Genomic DNA, 25,572 nt, shown 5'->3' with positions numbered 1-25,572 from the left:
AGGCCTCACCAATGTCGAATAGAGGGGAACGATCACGTCCCTTGATCTGCTCGCTATGCCCCTACTTATACATCCCAAAATGCCATTGGCCTTCTTGGCAACAAGGGCACACTGCTGACTCATATCCAGCTTCTCGTCCACTGTCACCCCTAGGTCCTTTTCTGCAGAACTGCTGCCTAGCCATTCGGTCCCTAGTCTGTAGCTGTGCATTGGGTTCTTCCGTCCTAAGTGCAGGACCCTGCACTTATCCTTATTGAACCTCATCAGATTCCTTTTGGCCCAATCTTCCAATTGGTCTAGGTCCTTCTGTATCCTATCCCTCCCCTCCAGCGTATCTACCACTCCTCCCAGTTTAGTATCATCCGCAAATTTGCTGAGAGTGCAATCCACACCATCCTCCAGATCATTTATGAAGATATTGAATAAAACCGGCCCCAGGACCGACCCCTGGGGCACTCCACTTGATACCGGCTGCCAACTAGACATGGAGCCATTGATCACTACCCGTTGAGCCCGACAATTTAGCCAGCTTTCTACCCACCTTATAGTGCATTCATCCAGCCCATACTTCCTTAACTTGCTGACAAGAATACTATGGGAGACCGTGTCAAAAGCTTTGCTAAAGTCAAGAAACAATACATCCACTGCTTTCCCTTCATCCACAGAACCAGTAATCTCATCATAAAAGGCGATTAGATTAGTCAGGCATGACCTTCCCTTGGTGAATCCATGCTGGCTGTTCCTGATCACTTTCCTCTCATGCAAGTGCTTCAGGATTGATTCTTTGAGGACCTGCTCCATGATTTTTCCAGGGACTGAGGTGAGGCTGACTGGCCTGTAGTTCCCAGGATCTTCCTTCTTCCCTTTTTTAAAGATTGGCACTACATTAGCCTTTTTCCAGTCATCCGGGACTTCCCCGGTTCGCCACGAGTTTTCAAAGATAATGGCCAGTGGCTCTGCAATCACAGCCGCCAATTCCTTCAGCACTCTCGGATGCAACTCGTCCGGCCCCATGGACTTGTGCACGTCCAGCTTTTCTAAATAGTCCCTAACCGCCTCTATCTCCACAGAGGGCTGGCCATCTCTTCCGCATTTTGTGATGCCCAGCGCAGCAGTCTGGGAGCTGACCTTGTTAGTGAAAACAGAGGCAAAAAAAGCATTGAGTACATTAGCTTTTTCCACATCCTCTGTCACTAGGTTGCCTCCCTCATTCAGTAAGGGGCCCACACATTCCTTGGCTTTCTTCTTGTTGCCAACATACCTGAAGAAACCCTTCTTGTTACTCTTGACATCTCTGGCTAGCTGCAGCTCCAGGTGCGATTTGGCCCTCCTGATAACATTCCTACATGCCCGAGCAATATTTTTATACTCTTCCCTGGTCATATGTCCAACCTTCCACTTCTTGTAAGCTTCTTTTTTATGTTTAAGATCCGCTAGGATTTCACCATTAAGCCAAGTTGGTCGCCTGCCATATTTACTATTCTTTCGACTCATCGGGATGGTTTGTCCCTGTAACCTCAACAGGGATTCCTTGAAATACAGCCAGCTCTCCTGGACTCCTTTCCCCTTCAAGTTAGTCCCCCAGGGGATCCTGGCCATCCGTTCCCTGAGGGAGTCGAAGTCTGCTTTCCTGAAGTCCAGGGTCCGTATCCTGCTGCTTACCTTTGTTCCCTGCGTCAGGATCCTGAACTCAACCAACTCATGGTCACTGCCTCCCAGATTCCCATCCACTTTTGCTTCCCCCACTAATTCTACCCGGTTTGTGAGCAGCAGGTCAAGAAAAGCACCCCCCCTAGTTGGCTCCTCTAGCACTTGCGCCAGGAAATTGTCCCCTACGCTTTCCAAAAACTTCCTGGATTGTCTATGCACCGCTGTATTGCTCTCCCAGCAGATATCAGGAAAATTAAAGTCACCCATGAGAATCAGGGCATGCGATCTAGTAGCTTCCGTGAGCTGCCGGAAGAAAGCCTCATCCACCTCATCCCCCTGGTCCGGTGGTCTATAGCAGACTCCCACCACTACATCACTCTTGTTGCACACACTTCTAAACTTAATCCAGAGACACTCAGGTTTTTCTGCAGTTTCGTACCGGAGCTCTGAGCAGTCATACTGCTCCCTTACATACAGTGCTACTCCCCCACCTTTTCTGCCCTGCCTGTCCTTCCTGAACAGTTTATAACCATCCATGACAGTACTCCAGTCATATGAGTTATCCCACCAAGTCTCTGTTATTCCAATCACGTCATAGTTCCTTGACATCACCAGGACCTCCAGTTCTCCCTGCTTGTTTCCAAGGCTTTGTGCATTTGTATATAAGCACTTGAGATAACCTGTTGATCGCCCCTCATTGCCAGTATGAGGCAGGAGCCCTCCCCTCACAGACATTCCTGCCTGTGCTTCCTCCCGGTATCCCGCTTTCCCACTTACCTCAGGGCTTTGGTCTCCTTCCCCCGGTGAACCTAGTTTAAAGCCCTCCTCACTAGGTTAGCCAGCCTGCTGGCAAAGATGCTCTTCCCTCTCTTCGTAAGATGGAGCCCGTCTCTACCCAGCACTCCTCCTTCATGGAACACCATCCCATGGTCAAAGAAACCAAAGCCTTCTCTCCGACACCATCTGCGTAGCCATTCGTTGACTTCCACGATTCGACGCTCCCTACCTAGGCCTTTTCCTTCCACGGGGAGGATGGACGAGAACACCACTTGCGCCTCCAACTCCCAACTGGAGTGGTAGCTGTAACAGAGCAGCCACTGAGAGGTCCAGCAGTGTGCCGAACCAGTGCTGGCGAGGCCAAGCCAGGTACTGTATCATAGAAGATTAGGGTGGGGGAGACCTCAGGAGGTCATTGTAGTGGGACTGAGTGGCCCCCCTCCGAACAGGAGAGCGAGGGATCATTACACTTCCCTTGGAGGGCGGAGCCTAGATTGCCCTGTCCCCCACACCTGAAGTACTGGGGTGTGGCTGGAAGTATAAAAGGCCAGCCCTGCAGCACAGTTGGAGCAGAGCCTGCGGAGAAGGACGCTCTGCCACATCCCAGAGGGGAACCTATGCCTGGCTGGTCCAGATCCCAGACGCCAATGAGGACTGGCCCGGAGTGCTTGCCACCGTGTACCCCGAGGAGCCGGAAGAGGCCTGGAGGCCACAGGTACCAACCCCTGGGGAAGCAGGAAGTGGCCCAGGGGCAGCTATGGAGCAATCGGCTGCCAAACCAGGTGTGGCTCAGTCAGCGTGTTGCGGCTGGATCCCCGCCGATGCAGGGGGAGCCAATCCTGCCCCAACCAGGGCCCTGGACTGGGACTCAGGGTGGGCCCGCGTCCCCCTGCCACCGCACCCTGGGGTGGCTGACTCCCTACACTGTGCAGGGAAGCTCTAGCCTTGAAGAAAGCGCCTTCCTTACCAGCTCCCTTATAGACTGTTTGTTTGCTGGCTGCCTGAGCACCGCCCAGGCTAAAGCCAGCCCTGATAGACTGTTTTGTTGCTGGCTGCCTGAGACTCCTCAAGCCCAGGCCCCTGGTATAGACTCTGTTTAAGGGCTGGCAGCTTGAACAACCCAAACCCATGCTAAAGCCTGACGGTGACTATTGGTCGTCCAGCCCTATTGTGGGCTCCTGACGGTCCTGTGGACTGGACTGAGTGGCTAGCCTCCCTCCCCACAGGAGAGCAAGGGACCATTACAGTTATCTAGTCTAACCCCCTGCTCAAAGCAGGACAAACGCCAACTAAACTGTCCCAGCCAGGGCTTTGTCAAACCAGGGCTTAAAAACCTCCAAGATTCCACCACCTCCCTAGGTAACCCATTCCAGTGCTTCACCATCCTCCTAGTGAAATAGTTTTTCCTAATATCCAACCTAAACTTCCCCCACTGCAACTTGAGACCATTGTTCCTTGTTCTGTCATCTGCCACCACTGAGAACAGCTGAGCTCCATCCTCTTTGCAACCCCCCTTTAGGCAGTTGCTGCTATCAAATCCCCCTCACTCTTCTTTTCTGCAGATTAAATAAGCCCAGTTCCCTCAGCCTCTCCTCATAAATCATGTTCCTCAGCCCAGCCCCCTAATAATTTTTGTTGCGCTCTACTGGACTCTCTCCAGTTTCTCCACATCCTTTCTGTAGTGGGGGTCCCAAAACTGGACACAATACTCCAGATATGGCCTCACCAGTGCAGAATAGAGGGGAATAATCACTTACCTCAATCTGCTCTCCTGGACTCCTTTCCCCCTCATATTAGCCTCCCAGGGGATCCTGCCCATCAATTCCCTGAGGGAATCAAAGTCTGCTTTTCTGAAGTCTAGGGTCCGTATTCTGCTGCTCTCCTTTCTTCCTTTTGTCAGGATCCTGAACTCAACCATCTCATGGTCACTGCTGCCCACGTTGCCACCCACTTCTACTTCCTCTACCAATTCTTCCCTGTTTGTGAACAGTAAGTCAAGAGGAGCACAACCCCTAGTTGGTTCCTCCAGTATCTGCACCAGGAAGTCGTCCCCAACGTTCTCCAAAAACTTCCTGGATTGACTGTGCACTGCTGTATTGTTCTCCCAGCATATGTCAGGATGATTGAAGTTCCCCATGAGAATCAAGGCCTGTGATCTGGAAACTTTTGTTAGTTGTTTGAAGAAAGCCTCATCTACCTCATCCTCCTGGTCTGGTGATCCTTGTTACTCTCGCCTCTAAACTTAACCCAAAGACTCTCAACAGGCTTTTCTCAAGTTTCATACTGGAGCTCTGAGCAATCGTACTGCTCCCTTACATACAGTGCAGGGTATAGCCAGAGGATATTACGTTGAGCACCCAACGGTCTGAGGTCAGTCGTGACCAGACCAACTGGAAGGGACATGGGTGGTTGAGGAAAGAGTAGGAAGGTAGATCTTGGGATGTGACTGGGTGTCGTCCTTGAGCTCACCCTCAAAATGCCTGTTTCTGGCTTTCCTGGTTTCTGGAAGGGCTGGGCTGAGCAGATGAATGGGAAGATGAGGGGTGTCATTGTTTAAACCCTTGCCTCTTTCCCTTTTTTCTATAGGTGCTCAGCCAGAAAGTTCTGCAGGACCTAGGCAGAGGAGGCGGAGGACAGAAGTACTTCCTGGCCTGCTGAGGAGCATGAAGGCCCAGAGAGTGGAAGGTGGCACAGGAGTCTTTCAGATAGTGCAGCCATGCATCCATGAGCTTGGAAAAGAGCCCAGTTCCCTCAAATGGGAGGTCCTGCAGAGTGGACTGCATCTCCTGGGATAACCAAGACTGCAACCAAGAGCTGCGCCTCATTACGACCGCAGAGGCAACAACGCTGGCCACCAAATCCGTCATGTCCCAGGCCATCTGGAGGGCACCTTTGGCTAGCTCTGTGCCTTCCCTCCACTAAAGTGACGAACTCCTGAGCTCGATCCTGTGGGAGGACCTCCTTGAATTTACCAAGGGAGCCCCACAGATTAAAATTGCACCTGCCCAACAAAGCCTGGTGGTTAGACATCCGAAATTGCAGGCTGGCCGTTGAATAAATATTTCTGCCAAATACGTCATCTTTAGCGTGCCACTTACCTGGCCCTCTCATTAACAGCAGACACAACCAGCTGGACGGTGCGTATAAAGGTATTCAAATCCCTTTGCAAGGACTTAATACTTCTTTTCCGCCTTCTTAGAAGTGGGTGGAATAGAAGAGGGGGTCTGCCACAGCGACTTTGTGATCTTAAGTCTGGGAGGGCCCACCACCACTTTGTCTGGCAGCGAAGAGGACAATGGCATCACAAGGGGAGGGGCAGGTTCCCCTTTCCTTTTTAGTGATGGCTCCATTGCCATTAGAGCCTGCTGTGCTTCCCCCACGTCGGATTCCGCATTGTGCTCTGCCCCGGTGCCAGCAGTGCCTTGGGTGGTTTGTCCGAGGTGGCGAGGGAGGAGTGGTGGGAGTACAGGACTGGCATCATCGGTATGCCCCAAGGATTCAAATAAGGCCATTGAATAGGCCACTGTCCTTGCTGCCATGCTGCCGCCACGGATGCCGTGCCAGTCTCGCGGGTCAGCGGTGATTCACCCTTTCTTGGCGAGGGCCTGAACTCCTGCTCTGAACCAGACCATTCCCCTTCCAGCGATGAGGGCGGAGATGTGGAAGCCTGTGTCTGCCAACTGACCCTTGTCGGACACCGGCGTGTAGAGGGCAAGGATCGATGCCTGCCCGACAAGCAGTACCGGGGTGGTGATGACCAGTGCCACGATGCGGAGCAGTCCTGCACTGGTGGAGACTGATGCCTGGGAGATCGTCTCGGTGATAGTGACTTGCACCATGGTGATCTCTGGCGGGAGGTTCACCAGTACTGCGAGTACAGGGACCGGTGCCTCGACACTGGTATTCCATGCCTTACAGAAGGAGAGTGCAGCACTGGGGCCTTCTGCCCGGAGAATGGGGTTGCAGGGCCAGGGTCCTAGGCTGTGGTGATAGGGACCTAACCCTGCAGTTCGGGGATCGATAGTGTTCCACTGCCTTTTGGGCGGTCCCATGACTGGCTTGTCCTTAGACGGTAGGGCCTTTGCCGAGTCTGGCATTTGGCGCATCTGCAGTGTTGGCCGGCCCACTAGATTTTTAGCCACCTGGGCTGCTTCAGGCAACGAAGGCCCTAGGAGGAGCCAGGGTCCCCTGCTGTTCCTGGGAGTTGGATCCCTGGCTGGGCGTGGGGGTCCAACCGCAGCAGGACCCCCTTGGAGCTCTGGGGTGGGCACATGGCCTGACAGGTTCTTTGCCCAAGACTCTCTTCCCTTCCTTAGGTGGTGCCAGGGAGCCCTTCTGCTGCTGCTTCTTGGGCATTGGCAAGGGGGAACAATGCTGGACTGTGACTGGTGCCGGTAGTGCATTCCGCACCAATGCTCAAGTGCTAGGAGTGGAGTCCAAATGAGAGGGCTCCAACACTGGACAAAGCTCAGCCTCGATGAGGAGGGCCCTCAAACGGATATTCCGTTCCTTCTGGGTTCTAGGGCAAAAGTTCTTACAAATCCTGCACTTGTCCTTCATTTGGGACTCCCTCAAGCACTTCAAACAGCTGTCATGGGGGTCACTAATAGGCATCAGCCTGTTGCATGACTAACAAGGTTTGAAGCCCAGGAAATGAGGCATGCCCCGCTCCGGGGCAAAGTCCAATCCGGGACTCTGCTACTAAACTAACAACTAACACTTAAACTAATGGCTAAGTACCTAAGAACTATACACAAAAGAGGTAAAAATAGCTGTTATTACTTAACAGCTAACGCTCTTGCAATGTGAGACAATGCACTCTAACCGACCATTACACACAGTAAGAAGGAACTGAGAGGTCACAGGGCTGGCGGCGCCTAATACACCGGCTCATGGGCGCAGCACTCAAGAGGGTGCTACAGCTGACCTTACGGATACCATTAAGGCAACTGGACGTGCACAAGCTTAGAATGGAATCGACATGAGCAAGCACTCAAAGAACAATGGGTTTAATATCAGAAGGACTGTTGCTTTTGAATGACTCCACATAGAAGTTGTTGGGGGGCGGGGCGGGGAGACAGCTAAAACCCAAAACTTCCCCAGAAGTAGTACGTGGCCAAAAGGGGGACAAAGCCTGCTTTAAAAGAGGAGTACTTCTCTAAGCAAGGTCAGCAAGACCAAACCATCACAACATGCAAGAAAGGCCAGGCTTTGAAGGCTGAGCCTAAGGACTCTGACCAAACCTACGAGTTACAGAAAGAGTGAGATCACGTTTGGGGGACTGCATTCAGTATTTTGTTTTTCCAAAGATCTGTAACTCTCTAGCGTGCTTTGTTAAGAGTAAAGTGTAGGTTGTTGCTAAGGCTTTGTTCCTTGCTTTCCTGTCACACTGTTCCTGAAGGATTTAACTAGAAACCAGAGCTTCCATAGCCAGGTGGACTTGGGGCAGTGGGGAGAGAATGTCTCTAAGCAACTGGGAGTTTGGCAGGGTTGTGGCACTAATTCTATGTTCTGAAAAGGCCAGACTTCAAGATCCACTACCCAAGAAAGGTGTCAGATTCAGTGACTGCATATGGAAGTGTGCCTGAGAGACCCTGAGCTAGGAGGGCTTAGAAGCACATGAGATCTAGCGACTGTGTCCACTAACAACAGATTGGAGTCGGTCCAGAGGAGGAAAGCAGGCCAGGTCATGACAGGGGATTTAAGCAATGTGAGTGGGGACCTGTGGGGAGTAAGAAGTGCAGCTACTGATGTACATGAATCCCTTCTCTGTTGTAGAACAGACTCCGACAAGAGAAATGTAGTACCCGCTGTACATTTAATGTGTGCTGCCTCTCCACTGACTCCATCAACCAATTAGAATTGCACGCACAGTGCATAAACTTTCAGTTATGGGCATGAATAATGGCTAGAAGTGACTCTAAATTCAACAACGAAGAAAAAAGAACAGCCTCCTTCTTGCAACCGTTTCTTGCTAGCATTCCTACCTACCAAGTTTTGTGTAGACAGACAATGTTTTATAAGAGATAATCAGACAACAATGAAAAGCACAACTGCCAAGGGAAAACTTCAGCCAGAGCCCAATTTCAAAGGCTTTCATTTAAAACCGTGTGAAAATAACAACAACAACTACAAAGAAAATTCAAAGGGCATAAAAACTAGCAAGGTCTAAAATTTCACAGATTACCCACCTACTTTTAGAGAAATCCACCCCAGGAAATTATGCCTCATGTTGAAATCATTACCAGGGAGAGCAAGAATAAGTTATAACAGGGATAACCACAAGACTCATGATGAGGAGCATGGATCTTTCCTAATGCATGAAATAACTCATTTATTTCATTTCCCATTTTGCACTTTCAGGATTTTCCAAATAGCAAATTAAAATTAGCATTTGGAAAGAACACAGGCAGGTATTTAATATTTTTCTTTACTTCCAAAATCATACATGCTTCTTATACTAATACAAAATGTAATTAACATACTGATTAGTGATATCTAACATATGCAGTATTCTTAAAGAATCATATGAATTATATATAAAAATACAAGTAGCAAATGTCAAAAAAGTCAAGTTACAGTAGGATGATTTCTGAGTATTTGCCATTACTGTAACAGAAACAGCAACAATAGTTCAGATGTAAGTGTGAATATTTTTAAGTTATTCTTTGTGTTTCTTGTTAAAAGTTTAACCACCCAACAAATTTCCTATTGTTTTTGTTCCTGTTTGACAAACAGATTTGATTTCCCCCTACCTAAAGGGTATGAATTAGTATTCTTTTACTATCTCTTTGCTTTCAGCAGAATTATTAATTTGTTACACAGCTCTAGGAATAGATTTAGCTAATTGCGGCTGCTGTACCAGTATTAAGGCACGATTACAGAAAATACTTAAGCATGTTTGTAACTAAAATGATGTCAGTGGTTCGATTGACTACGTTACACATATGCTTACCAAACATGTGCTTACACATGTACGCACACTGAATCATAACCTTAGAGCATGCAAACTACGACATATTCAGTCCAGGTCCTACATTAACAAGTTGCTATTGTTTAGTTTCTAATTGCTGGAGAGCTTCAGACGCCTCTGAAGAAGTGGTTTTTTACCCACGAAAGCTTATGCCCAAATAAATCTGTTAGTCTTTAAGGTGCCACCAGACTCCTTGTTCTTTTTGTGGATACAGACTAACACGGCTACCCCCTGATACTTTTTTCTTATGTAAACTGGACTCAGGTTACAAACCCACTTTAAATAAGATACATAACAAATATAAGATGATAAAAAACTTTCATTCACTACATTTCTGGACGATTTTAAAATTAGTAACCTGAAGTTAAACAGTTTTGTTTCCCATGACCATGGTCCTTCAAATTCCTCTACATCTTCCCTTTTTACGTGTTTTAAATTTTATCAATATATGTTGAGCTCCTGGATCTTAAAGTGGCTTTTAAATAATACTTTACAAATCCTTAATCTAGATTCTCTAAGTAAAAATTGGCTTGTTTTTCCGTAATAATAAAGCAGTAGGAATTAGAACAGTCTATCTTCTCCATCTTACAAACTGATGACAGACATAATTTATATGCATATTCTAGATTTCAATGCTCTTTTATTGCTGTTTCTGTCTACCGAGTAAATGCATTTTTTGAAACTTGGGTAAGTTAAGTATTTACATGCTAAACTAGAGTACTAGCCTACCAGGTAATAAGTGCATGCAGAGTTATCTAACAATTAGGCTGCCATTTTAACTTGCACTTTGAATTCTCTCACTATTGTAGATTTAAATGGGTCCTTTTCATATTCACTTGAATGCACTTTGTTGGAAACCTGACATAAGAGAAAGCTATTAACTAAAAATAGTTTTATGTTGTCTGATAGTAGCTATGAATCTAAAGTTATCTGTACCACTGTAATGAGACCTACAGTTACAGTTCAAAATTAACAAGATTGGGAAATTTATCAGACAGCCAAATGTTATTTTAAAGCAGCAATGAGAAGTTCCTTGAACTTCTCTAAATCACACTTATTAATGACAAAAGCTTTATTTTTCTTCTTAAGAAGACCGGTCATATCCATTACCATCATTCCTCTAGTTAGTGAGCCATTCAGCTCCACACTTACAGCAACTTCTATGGCTTTTGTGACAAAGCTCTCGTCAATTGCAGCAGCCATAGCATAGGAATCACAAGACACGAATCCTGAAGTCCATAACATGTTGCCTGTATTTTCATGTTTTGACTCTGTGAATTTTATGCTGTGAGCAGATATTTTCTCCATGAATTTAGCTTTTTTGGTGTCCTGATTAACCCACTCACGATAGAATTCCTGCAAACCAAAAGAATAATGTTGGCAATTAAAAAATGAAGAGAAACATTGGGATATAGCTTCATGCCTCCTTTTGCAATTAAGTCAAGACTACCCAGCATTAGAGCATATACACAGCTTTAGATACAGTTATTTTTACATTCAAATTCAGGGAGCTCTGATTTAGGACCCAGTCCTGTAATCTGATCCATTTGGACAAACCCATGCAGACTGAGTTTCACCAGATTTACCTTTAACATTAAACATTTGGTATCTTACCCAAGACAAAGAATTGTGACATGTAAATTCCCATGATGCAATATAAGTAGGGCAAGTGAACTCATTTAAGACAACATAAGCAGCTTCTGGATCAGTTGCAAAATTGAATTCTCCACAGATCGTAGTATTTCCTCTGGCTAACAAAAACCGAAAAAATAACTGTTCAGTATATTTGCTTATTTTCTTCAATCATTTTACTTTTCAGTACCAAAACTTACAGTATTTAGTGCACCTTGTTCATTTTGCTTAGCAAAAAATCATAACACAAAAAAGAACATGTCCAAAATACACCATATTTTTAGCATTAAAAGACTATCATAAATTTATCTTCTTATAAAATTCCAACAAAGATTTAACTTCAAGTTAAGGTCGTTAAAAGGTATTAACTGTGAGTGTGATTACTAAATATCAAAGAAATCACATATTATGGCAACATTCACAACTACACCATCTCATTTGGGGGAAGGGATAGCTCAGTGGTTTGAGCATTGGCCTGCTAAACCCAGGGTTGTGAGTTCAATCCTTGAGGGGGCCATTTGGAATCTGGGGCAAAAATTGGGGATTGGCCCTGCTTTGAGCAGCAGGACTAGATGACCTCCTGAGGTCCCTTCCAACCCTGGTATTCTATGATTTCCCATACTTAATCTAATACATAAATGCATGCAGTCTAGCAATCTTATACAAAAGACCACACAGCTTCTGAATAAACATACTGGAGTTATTAGTTCAAATGTTTGCCTACTGATCATTTTGTAAATGACTTACATTCTACATTTCCTCCCATGATGAACATATTTTTAAGCTTCATAGGAAATGTTGGATCCAATTTCACTGCCAAAGCTAGATTAGTCAAAGGACCAGTGGCAACTAGAGAAATCTACAAAACATAAACAAAACGCTTCTCTGTACATGTTACTCCAATGAAAACAAACCAAGAGAGACCCCAGATCACATTTTTCTCAGTGGCTTGTTTTAAATATTTGTTTACAGTTCTGTTAAAGCAACACTCCATCTCTGTGACTTCATCTTCTGGTGGATTAATTCTCCCACTTGCCAGAAGTATTAGCTATGTTGGGGTTTTTTGGAACTCTCACTGCAGATGTCTGGGAATCCCATAGAAGTCACATACTTCTTTTTTCATATGTAGTTGTTCAAGACATTACAGTCTTTTCTTGCTTTTATTGGAATACTGCAATAAAAACTCTACCGGGAGCTATCTATAAAGACCACTCAGAAGCTGCAGCTAGTCCAGAATGAGGCTAGGTGTTGTGAGTTGATATGAGCACACTGTGCCTGGGCTCCAGAGGTTATACTGGCTTCATATCTGTTATGAGTGCAAATTCAAGGTGTTGTTTATCATTGAAACATGATACAGTTTAGAACCTGGCAATTAAGAGAAAAAAATGTACCTCCATCCTTATGACATAAATTAGTTAAGATACTTTTGAGGACTGGAGGCAAGATATTTTCATTGGAGAGTGATCTGAATGTGGGTATGTCTACAATGCAATAAAAAACTTGTGGCATGGCCATGGCGCTTGGACTGTGAGTCTATAAAAGTACCATGTAGCTGTTCGGGCTCTGAGATCCCGTGAGAGGGAGGATCTCAGAGCCCATGCTCCAGCCTGAGCCTGAACAGTTACACTGCAATTATTAGCCTCAAAGTCCAAATTCCGAGATTCCATGCAGCAGGTTTTTTTATTGCAATGTACACATACCCTGTAGAGCTCTGAGCTCACTCCCTTCGATAAGCCATCAGAAGCAGAATCTACTAGCTTTCAAAAGAGGGAAATCTGTATGTTCTTGCACTATTTACATAGCTAGGTAGTAAAATGAGGGGCAGAACGGACCTGTAGGTGATTTTCTTAAAAAAGTTATCCGTGCCCTATATTGGTAAGATGAGGAAGAGAAGATCAGATTCCTCAGTATTTGGTTGAGGAAACATAATAAGGACGACTAGGTTTTTATGTCTTTGGGAAGCAAGGACATCTGTTGGGGAAGAAACTCTAAATGGCCTTCCATTCTGGCCAAAAAATTTCAGAAAGGTTGAAGAAGGGATTTAAACAAGGGGCAACAAGTGGAACACTTAAATCAGGCAGAGGACTGTTAGAGTGCATAAGATGGGTGATTTTATTGTCCAGGCTGAAGAAGCATCTGAAGAGGGGGGTGTTCTATTTTAATGCTACATTAGTAAAAAATAAAATGAGATGATGGCAAGAGAAATGGATTAAATTGTCTTTCCGGGAGTACCAGACTTGGCCATTACAACAACAATCTGATGGCATAAGTAGATAACAAAAAATAAAATGTATGCCATAGACTATAACAAGTAGAACAGGAGGAAATGTAATATTATATATAGGTTAACATCCACTCATCCACAACATTAACACAGCAGTGAAGTTAGATATTAACAGAATCACATCTATTAAGCATCATGGGATAAAAAGGGCTAGATACCTAAAGACACTTTATAATGTGTGTAAGCTAGGTTTCAGTGACAGTTTTAACAAAAGGAATTCCTCAAGGCTGAAGTCACAAGGGCAGCTAAAGCAGAGAACATAACTGAAATGGGAGGCTAAGCAGGAATCAACTGACAGTAGCGACAAACTTACAGTTCTGAAAGGGCCTCAGCAATTTGCAAGGAAACCTCTCTCTCCAAAGTAGTCAAAGTGGAAGTGGAGGGATGGAGACAGAGCCTACTAGACCTAGTTTCCACTGATTTTGAAGAAATCATTTGGATTTATGAGATTCTCTAATTGCTAGACACAAGCACCTAGAAAAAACAGATTTTGGGAAGGGAGATTTAAAATTATTTTTGAGTATTCAGAAGTGAACTAACTGAAATAGATATTGCAAAGAAAAGGGTGTTACATAGGCTGAGGTATACTGTAGTCTGCTTTTCCAGTTAAGATTTATCCCTGTTTTAAAAATTTTGTTAGAAGAAACTAATTAACTAACTAAATAAATAAAATCTATAATTGCTTATAATGAAGATTACAAGCATATCATCAAAAGAAAAAGTCTTTATAAAACCTGGAAGAGCAGGAAAAATATAAGAAACTCATTCAACTGAATCTATCTACAGCATGTACAAAAATAATCATTACAGCAAAAATGCAAGGAAAACATGGTAGATACAATTTGTTCTTAATATTTTTTTAATGTACTAAAGGGAAGCCTGAGAAAAAGTTAGTGTAGGTCACCCTAAAGCCTAGAGGTTGACAGAACACATTAGAATGAGAAGCTAAATAAAGTTTTGCCAAAGGTGTACAGATTAGACAAGGAAAACGTATCGTAACAACTATACCAAAGATGGTGTTTGGGAGCATAGGATGAAGACAATATAATCATGAGCAGAGTTCTCTGTAAAACAAAATATTAAAAGAAAATCCCAAAATGCAAGAAAGATAGTCAATAGGATCCTAGGCTGCATTTGAGGAGAGACATTATAAACCAGACTAAGAAAATTAATATTTTAATTTTTCTATAAGTTTGAGAAGAGTGTTCGAATTAGAGACCCGGAAAATCAAGTAATCAGTTTAGCTACTGAACAGTTACACCATTGGTGAAGACAGACACTTCATTATGCCATTCCACCAATGTGCCACAACTCTGACCACCTCTAGAGGCAAGATATTGTTCATAGATTCCATGTCCATTCAATCCTTGGTCTCTGCTGGAACTGTTATCTATCTTTTGTCAATCACTATCAAGTCCAGAGGTGGCTTTTGTCATTTGTCTACTTGTCCATACGGAATTGGACTGAGCACCAGATCCATCTCATTGATCAAACACCCATCAAACAGTAATAGCTTTCAAGCACTACCAATGAGGCCAATCATCTGAATTTGCAATAAAGATGAAACTCTCTATATCCTATCTTCAGTCCCTCCAAGTCATGCAATCCGCCATAAGAAAAGCTATGACAGAGAAACACTGAGGCCCCAAAATGAAGTACCATGATAGTTTATGGTTCTTTTAACTCTGTAGGGATGCAAAAATTCTAAAGAATATAAAAAAAAAAACCCTGATAAATTAAACAAAGGCATAGAGGGTCTTAGCTATTATGAAAGATTTATACCTTGTGCCTACACAGTAGAAGCTGAGAAAGAGAAGGTAGTAGGAAATCTTATTGCAATATATACCTAAAAGAAGATCACAAAGACATGAGTGAGGACATGTTTGAGGTAAGCAGCAAAAAACAAACAAACAAACAAACGGACTCTCCTAAATATTAAATAAAGATTTTATTTCTCTGGAAGAAAGGGGGATGGTAAATCAGTGTGTCAAATTCTTTTGCCTCCAGAATTACCTGACTAAAGGGACAGTTACTTGGACACCAGTGATTTGGGACTAGATGTTTAATTATGGTTATTCATGTACAGGGTGAGAAGCATGAGAAACAATTTCTTCCAACCCCAGTGTACAACGCCATGGACTACCAGGAGAAGGTAGGTGGGTCACCTTCCACTGAAGACTGAACCTGGATCCTCCATTAGGATTAGACAGGCAAAATAATGTCATATAATTGCAAGGAATTGGCATAAGCAGACTTCAGTCCTGCTTGCTGTCTTCTTTTACTACATAAAAAAAAATGATATAAAGAACATTCTCACCTGACCAGGCTTCTCACTAACAATTCTTAACATTGCAATCACAGCATGTTCTTTCTGTAGATGGTCTAATCCTGGAGCATTCGGATCAGGAACATCACCCAAACCATCTCTTCCATGATACAAAGCCCATTCCACAGGACCACCAAGTAAGGGAGTAGAAGCACCTTGATAAACTGGAATCTAAACAAGGTGCAAAACCAGACTGAATATACCATGGCTGCACATCATCTAAAGACATATTGCCTCTCTTTACATTTATATTATCCCAGTACTGCCACCAACATTTTATTTAGAGTATTAACCCTGTTGTTACAGAAATGCACATAATCTATTGTAAAGAGCAGATTATGTTTGGAGCAAGTCTCAGGAGTGGTTAATTACTATTCATGCTGTCTTCTTGTTACTGATTGAGGGCCCCCCCACCCGCGACTACCAGCTCCTCTCCCTCACCCCCAACTATGGTTCGCCTGAGTGCCTCCAGCCTCAGAGCATCGGGCAGGCGCCCCCACCCCCAGGCAGGCAGCAGCGCAGCCTCCCCTCCCCAGCCCCGGAGCACCGGGTGGGTGGGCAGACGGCACGTGCCCCACTCAACACTGGGTGGGTGGATGGCATGCGCCCCCCCTCCCACCCCAGAGAACTAGGCAGGCGGTGCATCCCCCCAGCCACGAAGCACCAGGTAGGTGGGTGGGCTGCATGCGGCCCCAACCAGGAGCCATACCAAATCCCAGCCGCCCTAGCGCCAGCCCCAGAAGGCTCCCTGGAAGAGGAGCAGCCTGCCTGGTCTGGGGCCAAGGGCAAGCAGGAAGGGCCTCGGGGCGGAGCATGGGCAGGGCCACGTGGGGCTGTTTGGGGAGTCACAGCCTTCCCCAGCCTATGCTAGCTGCCATCCATGACATCAACCATGAATGGGTTTACAAGGAAAGTGAAGCAGGATCTCAGCTTCTGCAAATCTTCAAACCTGTCCTGAAAGTCATCAAGCAGTCCCTGTAATTTACCTTTGTATTCTTTGAGTTTGTGATCTTCTACTTTGATTTCAGGAAATGTGTTTACCCTACTCTTGAAATAGGGAAAATGGTTGAAGTCTCTTGACACTATGTTTCTTTTCAGAAACTTTAACTTGTTCTGGAAGCTGAAGATGCTGAGTAAGGTCAGAAATAATCTTATCCTTCCCTTGGATTGCCAAATTGAGAGTTTGCAGATGCTGTATAATATCAGTGACAAACATAAGATCCTCTATCCATTGCTCATCTCTCAATTGTGGATAGGACTGTTCCTTTTCTTCAATGAAAGCACTGATAGGCTCCAACAGTTCCACAAATCTATTTAAGACATTGCTGGTTGACAACCACCTCACAATACAGTAGAAAGACACATTGTTGGGTTTATCTTCAAGATCCAGCTCTTCAGTGAAATTTTTGAACTGTCGATGAGTCTTCCCATTTGAGCGGATGAAATTGACAATTTCTGGGACTATTTTTGTAACATTTTCATACTTGAAGTATCTGCCTGTGAGATGTTCATGATGGATGATGTAATGAACAAGGAGAAACTCTGGAAATTTGGGATTGCTCTTCAAGAGTCCAATCAGGCCTACTTTTCCCCTCACCACCGCAGGTGTTCCATCAATTGCAACACTGACAAGTTTATCCAGTGGTACATCGGCATTTGTCAATGCTTCGTCAAGTGCATTCTTTGTCAACACCATGGGTTGGTTTTTTTAGCACCGAGTCCAACATTTCTTCTTTCACAATTACATCTGTGGAAACATAGTGAAAAAATATCGCCAGCTGCGGTTTATCTTGAATATCTGTGTATTCATCAACAGCTAGGCTGAATGCTAGAGAATTCTTTAGATCATTTTGCACGTTGCTTGCAACACCGTCACTGATCTGGGAGATCTGCCTCTCCATAATGTGGCATGAAATTGGAATCTGCTGTATTAATCACTGAAGTTTAGTGTTACTTGGATTTAAAATTGCAACCACTTCTGCAATATTCTTCTTAACAAATTCTCCATCACAACATGGACATTTAGCAGGAGCGATATTCCATGCCATAACAAAACTAGCTTCAGTCATTGTGTCAGCTTCCTTACTGAGCAGAGAAAGTAGTGTCTGTTGACTGTTGAGGCATAATTTTAATGTGATTAGCTTGTTTTTCCTTAATTCTGATCTAGGAGGGTACTTAGACGAAAAGTTATTGTGTGTTGTTTCAAGTTGCTCACTTTGTAGTGAGAGCACAATGCATTGCAGATTAGGCACAGGGGGTTGCCATCTTTACTAGTAAATGAAAAAGCTTCCTCCCATTCTGGCTGAAAACTTTGGTTTTCTTCTTCGTAAATGCATTTCTTACAGTTTGAAGATGTCATTGTCATCCATGAAATTAATTTAAAGTTAACACTTAAATCTAAAACTATTCAAATGCAACTTATAAACAGGAAACACAGCCTGTAGTGTGCAGCATGCAGGGAGATCACAGCACACGAGGTCTGCACAGCACTACAGTGATGCAGTTTCCTGTTATAATGAGCATGTACAGTTGCAGTCGGAGCCTAGCACCACCTGCAGGGCTGAAGCCCCCAGCACCAGCTCACCTCCTCCTGCAGGGCTGAAGCTCTGAGCACAGCCTCATTGCCTCCTGCGGGGCTGAAGCCCCAAGCATCAGTGCCCCCATGCCAGTGATGTGGAAACTGTGAGCTATGTGTCACCCTGCTGTAGAGTGAAACCCTGAGCCGCAGCACTGCTGCCCCACCCCCGCACTGGGGCTGAAACTGCGAGCGCCGACTTGCCCCACTTCAGGGGAAAGCCCAGAGCCTCGGGCCTCCCCCTCCACAGGGCTGAAGCCATGAGCGCCGGTTCGCCCTCAACATGGGGTGAAGCCCCAGGCTCTGCAAGCTGCAGCTGACCTGTCAAAAGAGTCGCATGCCGCTCACAAGCTGTGGTTTAGCCACACCTGTCATAGTATCTGACCACTTGATTTTTAAACCATCTATCTATGGTAAATGTGAAACTGCAGTGAAGCAAAATTGCAAGTCTGCTCCGTTAGCAAGGAATGAATGGCTTTGAGATTAATATGCGTTGGCAAACATTTGAAAACACAGCTTGTTAGATTAAAAGATGTCTAAACTATATTACAATAAAATAGGCATTTGCAGTGTTGTTGTAGCCATGCTGGTCCAAGGATATGAAAGAGACAAGATAGGTGAGGTAACGTCTTTTATTGAACCAACTTCTGCTTGCAGAAAGTACAAGCTTTCAAGTGAAGAGGAGCTTTGCGTAGCTCAAAAGCTTGGATCAACTTCTGTTGGCGGAAGGTATAAGGTTTTGAGCTCCTCTTCACTCGAAAGCTTGTACTTTCTGCCAACAGAAGTTGGTTCAATAAAAGATATAACCTCCACCTACACTGTCTCTCTCAATAAACAGATAGAAATTGCTGTCTAGTGATGCAATTTCTGATGTGCATGGTCCTGTTCAGGGTAATCAAGATTTCTAAGACCAATTCATACCAGAACAAGTCAATAAAGTAAGTATCCAGATCTACTCCATAAAATCAGATACCATGCAAGTAATTACTACCAACTGCAAGAAGATCTGCATTATTATGCTTAGGGGAGGAAGAGTTAAATGGAAAAAACAAAGTTTAAGAATCAGACTGGTATCTGTGAGAAAGCAGACACAGAAAAGAAGGTTTCAGAGTAGCAGCCGTGTTAGTCTGTATTTGCAAAAAGAAAAGGAGTACTTGTGGCACCTTAGAGACTAACAAATTTATCTGAGCATAAGCTTTCGTGAGCTACAGCTGAATGCATCCGATGAAGTGAGCTGTAGCTCACGAAAGCTTATGCTCAAATAAATTTGTTAGTCTCTAAGGTGCCACAAGTACTCCTTTTCTTTTTACAGAAAAGAAGATGCTTTTTTTAATTCTGCCATGAAAACCTCTTGTGGTTTAGATCATGGAGATAGGTTCAAAACATTGAGGACCTAGAAGATTGAACCTGCAAACTGATCCCTAGGTTACTTGGACTAAATGTTAGAGACGATACCATATATATGCATTTTGGAAAACTAATATAACGTGTCAATTACCCTATCTGTAAAATGAAAATAATATTTGCTTACCTCACAAAGGTGTTTCGTATTTCTAAAGCACTATGGAAAATATGAAGTAAGTTTGTTATGTGAAAAAACGGTTATTTACCCTACCGTAAATGTGATTCTTTGAGTTGTGCTGTCCACATGGATTTCACTCTTATGTCACATGCACACCATCATGCATGTGAGACTGGATACTTTTGACCAGCAGTGTCCATTTAGGCTGTGCTGGCAGCCTAAGTGCCCCTTCGCCCCCAAAGGCATAAACGCAGAGTGGGCTCAACCACTCCTCAGTTCATTTACTAGTAAAGAATTTCATGCTAGTAGGACTCGATAATAGCAGGGTGTCATAAATATAAAGGGAAGGGTAAACCCCTTTGAAATCCCTCCTGGCCAGGGGAAAGCTCCTCTCACCTGTAAAGGGTTAAGAAGCTAAAGGTAACCTCGCTGGCACCTGACCAAAATGACCAATGAGGAGACAAGATACTTTCAAAAGCTGGGAGGAGGGAGAGAAACAAAGGGTCTCTGTCTGTCTATATGTTGTTTCTGCCGGGGATAGACCAGGAATGGAGTCTTAGAACTTTTAGTAAGTAATCTAGCTAGGTATGTGTTAGATTATGATTTCTTTAAATGGCTGAGAAAAGAAGTGTGCTGAATAGAGTAACTATTTCTGTCTGTGTATCTTTTTTGTAACTTAAGGTTTTGCCTAGAGGGGTTCTCTATGTTTTGAATCTAATTACCCTGTAAGGTATCTACCATCCTGATTTTACAGGGGGGATTTCTTTATTTCTATTTACTTCTATTTCTATTAAAAGTCTTCTTGTAAGAAAACTGAATGCTTTTTCATTGTTCTCAGATCCAAGGGTTTGGGTCTGTGGTCACCTATGCAAATTGGTGAGGCTTTTTATCCAACATTTCCCAGGAAAGGGGGGGGGCAAGTGTTGGGAGGATTGTTCACTGTTCTTAAGATCCAAGGGTCTGGGTCTGTAGTCACCTAGGCAAATTGGTGAGGCTTTTTACCAAACCTTGTCCAGGAAGTGGGGTGCAAGGTTTTGGGAAGTATTTTGGAGGGAAAGACGTGTCCAAACAGCTCTTCCCCAGTAACCAGTATTAGTTTGGTGGTGGTAGCAGCCAATCAGAGGACAAAGGGTGGAATATTTTGTACCTTGGGGAAGTTTTGACCTAAGCTGGTAAAGATAAGCTTAGGAGGTTTTTCATGCAGGTCCCCACATCTGTACCCTAGAGTTCAGAGTGGGGGAGGAACCTTGACACAGGGAAAGAGAGTGGCTTGTGGAATCCATGTGTATAATATCTTGCAAAACCACACGAACTGTAGCATACATAACTGTTCTTTCTTCTTTGAGTAACTGTTCACATGAATTCCACTCTTAGCCCTGGTCTACACTAGGACTTTAGGTCAAATTTAGCAACGTTAAATCGATGTAAACCTGAACCCGTCCACACGATGAAGCCCTCCATTCCAACTTAAAGGGCTCTTAAAATCGATTTCCTTACTCCACCCCTGACTAGTGGATTAGCTCTTAAATCGGCCTTGCCGGGTCGAATTTGGGGTACTGTGGACACAATTCGACAGTATTGGCCTCCAGGAGCTATCCCAGAGTGCTCCATTGTGACCGCTCTGGACAGCACTCTCAACTCAGATGCACTGGCCAGGTAGACAGGAAAAGAACCGCAAACTTTTGAATCTCATTTCCTGTTTGGCCAGCGTGGCAAGCTGCAGGTGACCATGCAGAGCTCATCAGCAGAGGTGACCATGATGGAGTCCCAGAATCGCAAAAGAGCTCCAGCATGGACTGAACGGGAGGTACGGGATCTGATCGCTGTATGGGGAGAGGAATCCGTGCTATCAGAACTCTGTTCCAGTTTTCGAAATGCCAAAACCTTTGTCAAAATCTCCCAGGGCATGAAGGACAGAGGCCATAACAGGGACCCGAAACAGTGCCGCATGAAACTTAAGGAGCTGAGGCAAGCCTACCAGAAAACCAGAGAGGCGAACGGCCGCTCCGGGTCAGAGTCCCAAACATGCCACTTCTATGATGAGCTGCATGCCATTTTAGGGGGTCCAGCCACCACTACCCCAACCGTGTTGTTTGACTCCTTCAATGGAGATGGAGGCAACATGGAAGCAGGTTTTGGGGACGAAGAAGATGATGATGATGATGAGGTTGGAGATAGCTCACAGAAAGCAAGCGGAGAAACCGGTTTTCCCGACAGCCAGGAACTGTTTCTCACCCTGGACCTGGAGCCAGTACCCCCGAACCCACCCAAGGCTGCCTCCTGGACCCAGCAGGCGGAGAAGGGACCTCCGGTGAGTGTACCTTTTAAAATACTATACATGGTTTAAAAGCAAGCATGTGAAAGGGTTAATTTGCCCTGGCATTCGCGGCACTCCTGGATGTACTCCCAAAGCCTTTGCAAAAGGTTTCTGGGGAGGGCAGCCTTATTGCATCCTCCATGGTAGGACACTTTACCACTCCAGGCCAGTAACATATACTCAGGAATCATTGTACAACAAAGCATTGCAGTGTATGTTTGCTGGCGTTCAAACAACATCCGTTCTTTATCTCTCTGTGTTATCCTCAGGAGAGTGAGATATCATTCATGGTCACCTGGTTGAAACAGGGTGCTTTTCTTCAGGGGACACTCAGAGGAGCCCGTTCCTGCTGGGCTGTTTGCCTGTGGATGAACAGATGTTCCCCGCTGTTAGCCACAGGGAGGGTTGAGGGGGTAGACACGCAGTGGAGGGAAGCAAAATGCGACCTTGTAACGAAAGCACATGTGCTATGTATGTAATGTTAACAGCAAGGTTTACCCTGAAAGAGTGTAGCAACTGTTTTATAAAATGTGTCTTTTTAAATACCTCTGTTTTTTTTTCTTCACCAGCTGCATGTGTTTCAATGATCACAGGATCTTCTCCTTCCCAGAGGCTAGTGAAGATTAGAAAGAAAAAAAAACACACTCATGATGAAATGTTCTCTGAGCTCATGCTGTCCTCCCACACTGACAGAGCACAGACGAATGCGTGGAAGCAAATAATGTCAGAGTGCAGAAAAGCACAAAATGACCGGGAGGAGAGGTGGCGGGCTGAAGAGAGTAAGTGGCGGGCTGAAGACAGGGCTGAAGCTCAAATGTGGCGGCAGCGTGATGAGAGGAGGCAGGATTCAATGTTGAGGCTGCTGGAGGATCAAACCAGTATGCTCCAGTGTATGGTTGAGCTGCAGGAAAGGCAGCTGGAGCACAGACTGCCACTACAGCCCCTGTGTAACCAACCGCCCTCCTCCCCAAGTTCCATAGCCTCCACACCCAGACGCCCAAGAATGCGGTGGGGGGGGCCTCTGGCCAACCAGCCACTCCGCCACAGAGGATTGCCCAAAAAACAGAAGGCTGGCATTCAATAAATTTTAAAGTTGTCAACTTTTAAAGTGCTGTGTGGCATTTTCCTTCCCTCCTGCACCATCCCTCCTGGGCTACCTTGGTAGTCATCCCCCTATTTGTGTGATGAATGAATAAAGAATGCATGAATGTGAAGCAACAATGACTTTATTGCCTCTGCAAGCGCTGATTGAAGGGAGGAGGGGAGGGTGGTTAGCTTGCAGGGAAGTAGAGTGAACCAAGGGGCGGGGGGTTTTATCAAGGAGAAACAAACAGAACTTTCACACTGTAGCCTGGCCAGTCATGAAACTGGTTTTCAAAGCTTCTCTGATGCGGACCGTGCCCTCCTGTACTCTTCTAACCGCCCTGGTGTCTGGCTGCGCGTAACCAGCAGCCAGGCGATTTGCCTCAACCTCCCACCCCGCCATAAACGTCTCCCCCTTACTCTCACAGATATTGTGGAGCACACAGCAAGCAGTAATAACAGTGGGAATATTGGTTTCGCTGAGGTCTACGCGAGTCAGTAAACTGCGCCAGCGCGCCTTTAAACGTCCAAATGCACATTCTACCACCATTCTGCACTTGCTCAGCCTGTAGTTGAACAGCTCCCGACTACTGTTCAGGCTGCCTGTGTACAGCTTCATGAGCCATGGCATTAAGGGGTAGGCTGGGTCCCCAAGGATAACTATAGGCATTTCAACATCCCCAACTGTTATTTTCTCGTCTGGGAATAAAGTCCCTTCCTGCAGCTTTTGAAACAGACCAGAGTTCCTGAAGATGCTAGCGTCATATACCTTTCCCGGCCATCCCAAGTTGATGTTGGTGAAACGTCCCTTGTGATCCACCAGAGCTTGCAGCACTATTGAAAAGTACCCCTTGCAGTTTATGTACTCGCCAGCTTGGTGCTCCGGTGCCAACATAGGGATATGGGTTCCGTCTATGGCCCCACCACAGTTAGGGAATCCCATTGCAGCAAAGCCATCCACTATGACCTGCATATTTCCCAGTGTCACTACCCTTGATATCAGCAGATCTTTCATTGCGTGGACTACTTGCATCACACCACCCCCCACAGTAGATTTGCCCACTCCAAATTGATTCCCAACTGACCGGTAGCTGTCTGGTGTTGCAAGCTTCCACAGGGCTATCGCCACTCGCTTCTCAACTGTGAGGGCTGCTCTCATCTTGGTATTCATGCACTTCAGGGCAGGGGAAAGCAAGTCACAAAGTTCCATGAAAGTGCCCTTACGCATGCGAAAGTTTCGCAGCCACTGGGAATTGTCCCAGACCTGCAACACTATGCAGTCCCACCAGTCTGTGCTTGTTTCCCGAGCCCAGAATCGGCGTTCCACAGCATGAACCGCCCCATTAGCACCAGGATGCATGCATTGGCAGGGCCCATGCTTTCAGAGAAATCTGTGTCCATGTCCTGATCACTCACGTGACGTCGCCTCCTTGCCCGGCATCCCTCTGCCAGGTTCTGGTGCTGCATATACTGCTGGACAATGCGTGTGGTGTTTAATGTGCTCCTAATTGCCAAAGTGATCTGAGCGGCCTCCATGCTTGCCTTGGTATGGCATCTGCACAGAAAAAAGGCGTGGAACGATTGTCTGCCGTTGCTCTGACGGAGGGGAGGGGTGACTGACGACATGGCTTACAGGGTTGGCTTACAGGGAATTAAAATCAACAAAGGGGGTGGCTTTACTTCAATGAGTATTTCAGGCAGGACTTCACGGAGGGTTCCAATAAGAAATGGTGCACCTAAGTAATTGTTCTTATTAGAACAAGCAAGTTGGTCTGGCCTCTGACTGATACATGGCTAGATTTACCTTGCTGCACCTTCTCTTCTCTGCAGTGTGACCTAGAGGAATGAGTCCCCTAGACGGGGGGAGGGAGGGAAGCAAATGAGTACAAAACAAATCTGGTCTATTTCTTGTTTTGATCCATTCCATCTATCTTTCACATCTTTGGCTGGCAGCAGACGGTGCAGAAGGACTGCAAGCCATCCACATCTCATGGGTGCTCGGCAGAAGATGGTACAATAGGACAGTTAGCCATCCTCATCTCTTGCCTGCCCGGCAGAAGATGGTACAATAGGACTGCTAGCAATCTGTACTGCCTGCCTGCTCACCATAAGATGGTTCAATAGGACTGACTGCAGGACTAAAGAGAATGACCTGGTCAAGTCACTCCAAATTTAATCCCTGCGCCCATGTCTGCCCAGGCGCTCCTGGTCAACGTGGCCAAGAGCACCTCGGACATGACGATGACGGCTACCAGTCCTATTGTACCGTCTGCTGCCACAAGGCAAGGGGTTGCTGCTGCTGTGTAGCAATGCAGTACCACATCTGCCAGCACCCAGGAGACACACGGTGACGGTTACCTGAGCGGGCTCCATGCTTGCCGTGGTATAGCGTCTGCACAGGTAACTCAAGAAAAAAGGCGTGAAATGATTGTC

General features: G+C 45.5%; 1 protein-coding gene across 3 annotated transcripts in view; it reads right to left on the bottom strand.

The window, feature by feature from the left end:
• Positions 1-8,499: 8,499 nt before the first annotated feature.
• LOC140914601 (inosine-uridine preferring nucleoside hydrolase-like) overlaps positions 8,500-25,572 on the bottom strand; it is a 29,739-nt gene continuing 12,666 nt past the window's right edge. Inside the window, exons 3-7 of one of the 3 annotated variants that reach the window (XM_073352860.1) lie at positions 24,556-24,694; positions 15,634-15,813; positions 11,780-11,891; positions 11,015-11,151; positions 8,500-10,756 (exon numbers count right to left, since the gene is read on the bottom strand). In XM_073352860.1, the coding sequence (XP_073208961.1) occupies positions 10,406-10,756; positions 11,015-11,151; positions 11,780-11,891; positions 15,634-15,813; positions 24,556-24,675 (900 nt within the window). In that variant the 5' untranslated portion in view covers positions 24,676-24,694 and the 3' untranslated portion in view covers positions 8,500-10,405. The remainder of the gene's footprint in view (positions 10,757-11,014; positions 11,152-11,779; positions 11,892-15,633; positions 15,814-24,555; positions 24,695-25,572) is intronic. The other 2 variants (XM_073352851.1, XM_073352869.1) reach the window with 2 other exon arrangements.

The sequence above is a fragment of the Lepidochelys kempii genome, chromosome 1 (assembly GCF_965140265.1).
Source record: "Lepidochelys kempii isolate rLepKem1 chromosome 1, rLepKem1.hap2, whole genome shotgun sequence".
In the NCBI taxonomy this organism is placed as follows: Eukaryota; Metazoa; Chordata; order Testudines; family Cheloniidae; genus Lepidochelys; species Lepidochelys kempii.
The sequence above is the reverse complement of the archived record's forward strand: the minus strand, read 5'-3'. Positions and strand labels throughout refer to the sequence as shown.